Source organism: Nycticebus coucang, chromosome 5 (genome assembly GCF_027406575.1).
Source record: "Nycticebus coucang isolate mNycCou1 chromosome 5, mNycCou1.pri, whole genome shotgun sequence".
In the NCBI taxonomy this organism is placed as follows: Eukaryota; Metazoa; Chordata; class Mammalia; order Primates; family Lorisidae; genus Nycticebus; species Nycticebus coucang.
Window position 1 is genome coordinate 40269256 of NC_069784.1, and position 10112 is coordinate 40279367.

The 10112-nt window shown below is 42.9% G+C and overlaps 1 protein-coding gene across 1 annotated transcript; it reads right to left on the minus strand.

The window, feature by feature from the left end:
• Positions 1-1296: 1296 nt before the first annotated feature.
• LAMTOR5 (late endosomal/lysosomal adaptor, MAPK and MTOR activator 5) lies at positions 1297-9881 on the minus strand. The gene is made up of 4 exons (XM_053590873.1): positions 9631-9881; positions 8709-8770; positions 5753-5870; positions 1297-1627 (listed from the first exon to the last, which is right to left on the minus strand). The coding sequence occupies exons 1-4, from the start codon at positions 9675-9677 to the stop codon at positions 1567-1569; spliced, it is 288 nt and encodes a 95-aa protein (XP_053446848.1). The 5' UTR covers positions 9678-9881; the 3' UTR covers positions 1297-1566.
• Positions 9882-10112: the final 231 nt, after the last annotated feature.

A 10112-nucleotide genomic window follows, 5' to 3' on the forward strand; every position in this document is an offset into this window, starting at 1 on the left:
CTCTTGGACTTAAGCGATTCTCTTGCCTCAGCTTCCCAAGTAGCTGGGACTACAGGTGCCCATCACAACGCCTGGCTTCACCTGGCTATTTTTTAGAGATAGGGTTTCGCTCTGGCTCAGGCTGGTCTCAAACCTATGAGCTCAGGCAATCCACACTTCTTGGTCTCCCAAGTGCTGAGATTACAGGAGTGAGCCACTACACCCAGCCTTCTGGCTATTTTTTTTTTTTTTTTTAAGAGAGGTCTCACTCTTTTTTTTTGTAGAGACAGAGTCTCACTTTATAGCCCTCAGTAGAGTGTCGTGGCATCACACAGCTCACAGCAACCTCCAACTCCTGGGCTTCAGCGATTCTCTTGCCTCAGCCTCCTGAGTAGCTGGGACTACAGGCGCCCGCCACAACGCCTGGCTATTTTTTGGTTGCAGTTCAGCAGGGGCCGGGTTTGAACCCGCCACCCTCGGTATATGGGGCCAGCGCCTTACCGACTGAGCCACAGGCGCCGCCTGAGAGGTCTCACTCTTGTTCAGGCTGGTCTCGAACTTCTGAGCTCAAGCAATCCACTGGCCTTGGTCTCCCAGAGTGCTAGGATTACAGGCATTGAGCCACTGCACCTAGCTCTTGTGTTTTTAATATTTTTTCCCTCTAGCTTACTTTAAGAATACAGAATACATGTAACATACAAGGTATGTGTCAAGTGGCTTTTTTTTTAACATTTTATTTATTTATTTATTTTTGGCCGGGGCTGGGTTTGAACCCGCCACCTCCGGCATATGGGACCGGCACCCTACTCCTTGAGCCACAGGCGCCGCCCCTCAAGTGGCTTTTTTATTTATGCTATTGGTAAGGCTTCAAGTTAGCTATAGCTATTAGAAGTTTTTTTTTTTTTTTTGTGGTTTTTGGCCAGGGCTAGGTTTGAACCTGCCACCTCTGGCATATGGGACCGGTGCCCTACTCCTTGAGCCACAGGCGCCACCCAGCTATTAGAAGTTTTTAAGGAGTCAAAAGTTGTATATAGATTTTCAACTGTACAGGGGGCAGAGTGGTTAGCACTCTAAACCCCATGTAGTTCAAGGGTCAACTGTAAGTGCTTAATAGTATTAGTTATTATGTTGTTATCATGAGGTAGGAGTATGTTTGATTTAAATATCCATGGACACTTCTGAGAATATAGGCATTTTGGGAAGCTTTTGAAATACAAGTAGTTTAGAACACAGACCTTTTTGATAAAAAATGCAATTTGATAATTAAAAAAGAATGAACATATGATAAGAGTTTCAAGAATCCACGAACAATTCAAGTTTTCTTCCAAACAGATTTATTAAACATAACAAAATTCTATATACAAAGTGACCTGGACCTGCTGCTTAAAAACATGATCCTTTCTTACTAATATTTAGTATCTTGATAGGTTAGTCGGTCCATATAGTTAAGAAGCAACTTTCTCTAAAATAAATAGAAAAGTGCCCAATGTCCATTAAATGAATAGCCTAACTGCTGAAACTTAAGGAATTCTATAAGATCATCAACATAGTTAGCATTGAGTCCCTATGAAAGGCTGATATGAGATGTCAGGAGGCCATTTTATGCACTGCCACTGTGATGCCATCATGTTTCTGGATCATAATGTTCCTGAAAGGCAAAGAGGAAAATATTCAGTGAAACATTATAAGCAAGATTTCAGTGTAAGATTAAAAATGTTCAGGAGGGGAGGGAGGGTGATTGGCAAGATTTCACCTAATGTGCACAATTGTGAGGGTGTTCAGCAGGCCCCCCTGGGTGAAGGGCTCAACTAAAACTTGAACTTTACCTTAAAAAAGAAAACAATGTAACTTAAACATTTATACCCTTACATTAATCTGAAATAAAAAAAAATGTTTGGGCTTGGTGCCTGTGGCTCAAGTGGCTAAGGTGCCAGCCACATGTACCTGAGCTGGCGGGTCCGAATCCAGCCCGGGCCTGCCAAAAAACAATGACGTCTGCAACCAAAAAATAGCTGGGTGTTGTGGCGGGTGCCTGTAGTCCCACCTACTTGGGAGGCAGAGGCAGGAGAATTGCCTGAGCCCAAGAGCTGGAGGTTGCTGTGAGCTGTGATGCCAAGCACTCTACCCAGGGCAACAGCTTGAGGCTCTGTTTAACAAAAAAAAAAAAAAAAAAAAAAAAGTTTGGTTTAGGATACAACTGAAAAAAACAGGATTATTTTTTCTTTTTATACGAGCACTATATGAACACAACAAAACATGTGGGAAAAGTACAAAATATAAAAATGAGATGAATCCCTCATCCTAGTACTCAAAGACAAACTATGTTAATATTTTCCTGATTTTGGTGATGCCCGTAGCCACAGTGGTTATGGCACCATACCAAGGCTGGTGGGTTCGAACCCAGCCTGGGCCAGCTAAACAACGACAACTGCAACCAAAAAAATAGGAAGGTGTTGTGGTGGGTGCCTGTAGTCTCAGCTACTTGGGAGGCTGAGACAAGAGATTCACTTAAGCCCAAACTTGGAGGTTGCTGTGAACTGTGACGCCACCGTACTCTACTGAAGGCAACTCTGTCTCAAAAAAAAAAAAAAAAAAAAATTTTCCTATTTGCATATATACTATATAGCCATACAATACCTAACAATGTTGGCCAAAGACAGACCATATATATGATGGTCACTCCATAACATTACCATGGAGCCAAAAAATTCCTATTGCCCAGCGATTTTGGAGCCATCAGCACACTGTAGTATTAACACATTACTCATGTTTGTGGTGATGCTCGTGTAAACAAACCTGCATTGCCAGTTGTACAAAAGCAAAGCATATACAATTATGTGCAATTCATAACACTTTATAATAACTGAGTGTTACTGGTTTGTGTATTTACTACATTTTGTCATTATTTGACAGTGGACCCCTAGTTGTTACAAACTTTAGGCAGGTCCGTCAGGAGGTGTGCTAGAAGGCACTGTCATGATAGAAAACAGCTCCACACCTCTGAAGACCTTTCAGAGACAAGATGTGGAGGCTAAAGACAGTTGTGTTCATGATTTTGACCTTGCATAGGCATAGGTGTGTGTTTATGTTTCAGTTTTTAACAAAAAAGTTTAAGAAGAAAAAAAAATTGGCTTGGTGCCTATAGCTCAAGCAGCTAAGGCACCAGCCACATACATCAGAGCTGGCGGGTTTGAATCCAGCCCAGGCCTGCCAAACAATGACAACTATAACCAAAAAATAGCTGGGTGTTGTGGCGGATGCCTATAGTCTCAACTACTTGGGAGGCAGAGGCAAGAGAATTGCTTTAGCCTAGGAGCTGGAGGTTGCTGTGAGCTATGATGCCACAGCATTCTACCCTGGGCAACAGCTTGAGGCTCTGTCCCTCAAAAAAAAAAAAAAAGAAAAAAAAGAAAAGAAAAGAAATTAAAATAGATAAAAGCTTATAGAGTAAGAATATAAAGAAAATAGTTTTTATACAGCTGTACAATGTGTCTGTTATAAGCTAAGTGTTACTACAAGAGTAAAAAAGTAAAAAAAGTTTATAAAGTCTAAAAAGTTACAGTAAAGGCTAATTTATTATTACTATCATTATTTTTGAGACAGAGTCTCAAGCTGTCACCCTGGGTAAAGTGCTGTGGCATCATTGCTCACAGCAACCTCCAACTCAGGCTCAAGTGATCCTCTTAACTCAGTTTTTCTATTTTTGGTAGAGATGGGGGTCTCACTTTTACTCAGGCTGGTCTTGAACTTGTGAGCTCAAGCAATCTACCCACTTTGGCCTCCCAGAGTGCTAGGATTACAGATATGAGCCTCTGTGCCACACCTAAGACTAATTTATTATTGAAGATAACAGCCTAAGCACATACTGTTTATAAAGTTTACAGTACTGTACGGTAACATGCTTAGCCTTCACACACACTCACTGACTCGCCCAGATCAACTTCTAGTCCTATAAGCTCTCTTCATGGTTAAGTGCCCTATTCAGATGTACCTTTTTTTTTTTTTTCAAGACAGAGACTCACTTTGTCACCCCTGGCAGAGTGCTGTGGCATCACAGCTCACGGCAACCTCAAACTTTTGGGCTTAAGTGATTCTCTTGGCTCAGCCTCCCAAGTAGCTGGGACTACAGGTGCCTGCCACAACACCCAGCTATTTTTACAGACGGGGTCTCACTCTGGCTCAGGTGGTCTCGAACTTGTGAGCCCGCCTGCCTTGGCCTCCAAGAAAGCTGGGATTATAGGTGTGAGTCACTGTGCCTGGCTCAGATGTACCTTTTAAAAAATTCCTTTATACTGAATTTTTACTGTACCTTTTCTATGTTTAGATACACAAATACCACTGTGGTACCATGGCCTTTGGAATTCAGTACAGTAACATGCTGTACAGGTTTGTAGCCTAGAAGAGGACACCCCACAGTCTGTGCAGTAGGCTATCTACCAGATGTATGTAAGTAGACTCTATGATGTTTGCATAATGACATATGCAAACATATCCTCATCCTCAAGAAATGCATGACTGGGGTGGCACCTGTCGCTCAGAGGGTAGGACGTTGGCCACATACACCGAGGCTGGCAGGTTAGAATCTGGCCTGGGCCAGCTAAAACGACAACTGCAACAAAAAGATAGCTGGGTATTATGGCGGGCACCTGTAGTCCCAGCTACTTGGGAAGCTGAGGCAAAAGAATCGCTTGAGCCCAAGAGTTTGAGGTTGCTGTAAGCTGTGACACCACAGCACTCTACCCAAGGTGACAGCTTGAGACTCTGTCTCAAAAACAAAGAAAAAAAGAAATACATTACTGCTGTACATACGTTTTCCTTTTTATAAAACTGTGTACACATTAAACATATTGTATATGCACAGCTTTGTATTCTGATTTTTTAACTTTATATTATTCTGAACACCCTCATTTGGAAAATTTTAGTATTTCTCTTACTTTAGAAGTAATTTTTATTCTCTGATTAGTTCCCTTTATGCTCTTTTATTATTTTCGTTGGTAGACTGATAGTTCATGACAATTTTTACTCTTCATTTAATGTCATTGTTAGTCAGTGTGGTGGCTCATGCCTGTAATCCTAGCACTCTGGGAGGCCGAGGTGGGTGGATTGCTTGAGCTCAGGAGTTTTAAGACCAGCCTAAGCAAGAGCAAGATCCCATCTCTACTAAAAATAGAAAAACTAGCTAGGTAGTGGTGGGCGCCTGTAGTCCCAGCTACTCTGGAGGCTGAGGCAAGAAAACAACTTGATTCCAAGATCAAGGTTTGAGGTTGTTGTAAGCTATGATGCGATAGCACTCTACCCAGGGCAACAGAGTGAGACTTGGTCTCTAAAAAAAAGTCCCTGTCGCCAAAAGTACATTAGAGATCAATATTTCTGCCCCTGTCATCCAAAACCTCCCCCAAAGTACTTTGGATAAGAAATCAGTGATGGGGCAGCAACTATGGCTCAGTGAGTAGGGTGCCGACCCCATATACCGAGGGTGGGGGGTTCGAACCTGGCTCCAGCTAAACTGCAACAAAAAGCAGCTGGGCATTGCGATGGGTGCCTGTAGTCCCAGATACTGGGGAGGCTGAGGCAAGAGAATAGCCTAAGCCCAAGAGCTGGAGGTAGCTGTGAGCTATGATGCCATAGCACTCTATCGAGGGTGACAAAGTGAGACTCTGTCTCAAAAAAAAAAAAAGGAAATCAGTGATGAACACAGGGCAGACTTAATTCAGGTTTATTAGAGATTTTTCTGAGCAAAAATCAAAGGCAGGGGTCTGTTGGATCTACTCACCCATTATCTGATTCTAGGCACACCACAGGAATATCAGTGGGATCAGAGGTTAGCTTAGCTGCTTGCTGGGCTAGAACAGATATCACACCAGCATGTTCATCTGACAGGGTCCCACGGCCTGGAAAAGAGATCATAATCATGTCACCTAATTGTGCAGAAATGAATATATATAGCTAAACTGTATCTGTCATTGAATTATTCACAAAAGTAAGGTTCAGTTCAGTCTCTTAGGTACTGGCACGAAACAATTTTTCCCTGATACTCAAGTGGTTTCATTGGAGACAAAGGCAGACAACAGTTCTCAAATCAGTAGCACCATAACTGACATTCAACATTCGAAGTCATTCTCATCACCATCTCTAACTACCTTCTCAAGCATATCAGGAACCTATAATTCAAGTCAATCTAAAAATTATAAATTCACTCTATAGGGACCTTACTGAAATCAATGAGCAATTAAGAGGTGAGATTGACAGAAAGCAGTCAATAAAGAGGAGACTTGAAACTAATTCCTCACAGGAAACAGGAAATCTAATTTTCTCTTACTGAGCTTAAAGAATTAATTATTTACGGGCGGCGCCTGTGGCTCAAGGAGTAGGGCGCGGGTCCCATATGCCGGAGGTGGCGGGTTCAAACCCAGCCCTGGCCAAAAACCAAAAAAAAAAAAAAAGAATTAATTATTTACTTATATATATATTTTGAGACAGAGTCTCACTATGTCACCCTGGGTAGAGTGCCATGGTGTTAGAGCTCACAGCAACCTCAAACTCTTGGGCTTAAGTGATTCTCTTGCCTCAGTCTCCAAAGTAGCTGGGACTACAGGGTGCCCAGCACAACACGGGCTATATATATATATTTTATTGCAGTTGTCGTTGTTGTTTTAGCAGGCCTGAGCTGGGCTCGAACCCGTCAGCTTTGGAGTATGTGGCTGGCGCCCTACTCACTGAGCTAGGCTCAAAGAATTTAAACATTTTTACTCAGGAGTTTAGCTGTAAGATCAACTTGACAGCTTACCTGAATATTCTGTGAATAATTATTTATGCTTAAATAAGCTAGCTGGCTATTTTCAAATGTCAACAAAATTGGCCATTTATTTCTTTTTGAGATGAAGTCTTACTCTGTGGCTCTGGGTAGAGTGCCATGGCGTCATCATAACTCACAGCAACCTTAAACTCTTGGGCTCAACTGATCCTTTTTTTTTTTGAGACAGAGTTTCACTATGTTGCCCTCAGTAGAGTGTTGTGGTGTCACAGCTCACAGCAACCTCAAACTCTTGGGCTTAGGAGATTCTCTTGCCTCAGCCTCCCAAGTAGCTGGGACCACAGGTGCCTGCCATAACGCTCAGCTGTTTTTGGTTATATTTGTCGTTGTTTGGTAGGCCCGGGCTGGGTTGGAACCCGCTAGCTCCAGTGTATGTGCCTGACACCCCAGCTGCTGAGCTATAAGCACCAAACTCCGATTATTTTTAACAGAGCCAGGGTCTTGCTCAAGCTGGTCATGAACTCCTGAGCTTAAGCAATCCTCCTGCCTTGGCCCCCCAGAGTGCTAGGATTACAGGCGTGAGCCACCACACCCAAATGAACTGGCCATTTATTAATGTTTGTGTTAATCTGCATATAGTAATAAATTGTTGGTACAAAAAGTTTACTTTACAACATACTTCTGTATATAAAGGCAACACAAACTTAATTGTGCTGGGAACTAAGTCAGGTAAAAGAAATGACACTATAGCAGAGCCCACAGATTTACTATTATTATATAAAATATTAACTGGCCAAACATGGTACAGTCTCTTGGGCCCTGAAGGAACTCATGGAATTTTAGATTATAACACCTGAATTTCATTCTTTCCATTAGTGAGGTTGGCAAACAATTTTTTCTCCCAAATGACTCATCTGCATGTTAAACATAACCCAGTTAAACAGATTAACTCTTTCAGTTATGTTTCCAGCAAAAATTCACAGCTTTAGGCTCAGAGCCTGTAGCTGAAGTGGCTAGTGGCTAAGGTGCCAGCCACATACACCAGAGCTCGCAGGTTTGAATCCAGCCCGGGCCTGCCAAACAACAATGACAACTACAACCAAAAAATAGCTGGGTGTTTTGGTGGGTGCCTGTAGTCTGGGAGGCTGAGGCAAGAGAATCTTTTAAGCCCAGGAGTTGGAGGTTGCTGTGAGCTGTGATGCCACAGCCCAGGGCCACAGCTTGAGGCTCTATCTCAAAAACAAACAAACAAACAAAATTTACAGCTTTAAATTTTTAAAATCTTACTCCATTAGGAGTAAGATGCCTTGAGGCTCAGAAAAGTTCTTTTTAGTCCAAGTTCACACTGCTTGCGCACAGGCTGTTAAAACCAAGTATGCCCAACTCTGAAACCGTTTTATTGCCCATTCACTTACTGATAAGTGTTGTTGGACACTTGGAGAGTTGCTGTAAAAATTTAGAGACAGGTATAGAAAGGTCAGCAGCCCCAGCATATGGCATACATTCAATAAACTGTAATAGATGTCATTATCTGAAGTCTCTTCTACATTCAATTTAACATTATGAAAATATTATTTTAAGAGAGACAACTATATAGTGCTAGAACTGCAAAGAACATTTCTACCTTCATAAATAACAACTGAAAAAAGTTTTAGTTTTCTGGGGCAACGCCTGTGGCTCAGTGAGTAGGGGGCCGGCCCCATATACCAAGGGTGGCGGGTTCAAACACAGCCCCAGCCAAACTTCAACAACAATAACAACAAAGAATAAAAATAATAAAATAAAATAAATACCTTTAAAAAAAAGTTTTAGTTTTCTGATGTTTTTACTTGGAGATAATGTCTACTCTCACGAAAGTACCCAAAAAGTGGTAAGGTAACAGGAAATAAAAACTGGAGAGTGATAGTGTACTAGGCTCTTACTTGACATAAGAATCTGTGCGATACACCAAAAAGATGGTATGAGGTATACTTACAGCCCAGATTAAGTCCTTGTGAATCTGTGCACAGGACTCCAACAATGGACGGATTCTTCATTCTAATTCCAGGAAGCCAGGGGAGATGAAGCAGATGTGAGAAAATGGATTTAAATAAATATAATACATATAGGTTTTCTACCTGCTAAGCATTAAGTGCTTTAAGCAATGTTTCTCAACCCTTTTCGTTATCAACTCCCAAGACCAAAATTCAGGTATAACCAATTAATTTAAATAATGAAACTGGTTTCTCTCTAATGAAAAAAAAATTGTTAGGTACTGTTGAGCTTTGCAGAGTCACAAGCACTGCAATATCTAGGATGTTTCATCCTTGTTAAAAATGCATGTTTTCTTATACTAACTCATTTAAAACAACTTGAAAACTATGAATTTAGGTTGCCTGGGAGGGTTGTACGAAGCTCAGGGACACTAGGTGGGTGGGACGTGTCTTCCAGTATACCTTCTTGCCCCTTTCCAATTTTGAATTTTACATATTACTCATTCGAAAAACTTAAAAGGATTATTTGTAGCTCCTTAAGCACCAAGCGACTTGATAGGTTATACACAGAAGTATGTGTATGTGTGTTTCCACTGTACGGTTCGATGTGGTACCCCTGGCGCACACTTCCTAGTATTAATGTTCTTAGGAGCAACCCTGACCGTTTAGACGACTTCAATAATATGATAGGAAGGTTTGGTCTCCAGTTTGGGCCCAGGAGACTCGCTCCAGAAGCAATGTGCGGAGCCAGACAGGATTTTATAATAATTCAGGGTCACCTGCCCAGCCCGGCGGCCCCTGGGCAGGGCTCCCTTTCTCATCCCGTGACCTACGAATCTCGCGACGTCGTCAAGAGGCCCTGGGCGGCACTGAAGCTCGCGCTTTTTGTCGAGCCCAGGTCCATCTGCCGCTGCATTTACTCACGTGTCCTCCAAGTGCTGTTCCAAGGTCGCCTCCATCCCGTCCGCCATCCACTTTGGCCCAAGACTCTTCCGCGTAGCGCGTCCTTCTCCGCCACAGGCCGCGGTCACGTGACGCGACAGGCGGAGCCCGCGGACGGTACCTCCAAAGGAACAATATTTATCGCGACGCAAGTCCGAGTTCTTTGCCGGAAAACGTCACTGCGCTGCTGCCGCACGGAGCCGGGTGAAGAGTCACGCTGGCGCTCTGTTAGCCTCTAGGCGGCCTGATCCGGGCTCCCCTGCAGAAACAGCGGCGCGGGTTATTTCCCACTAGGGATGGAGGTCTGCAGCTGAGCCTAGTGCCTCGGTTCCTGACCCGGCATTTGTCGCAGTGATTTTTAACCTTTGGATTTCACCTCCTCAACCAACTCCAAGTCCTAGGGGCGAGATCTTAAGTTTTACAATAACCTAGAAAGTCAGGCAGGGTCTCATCTAGGCGGTGGG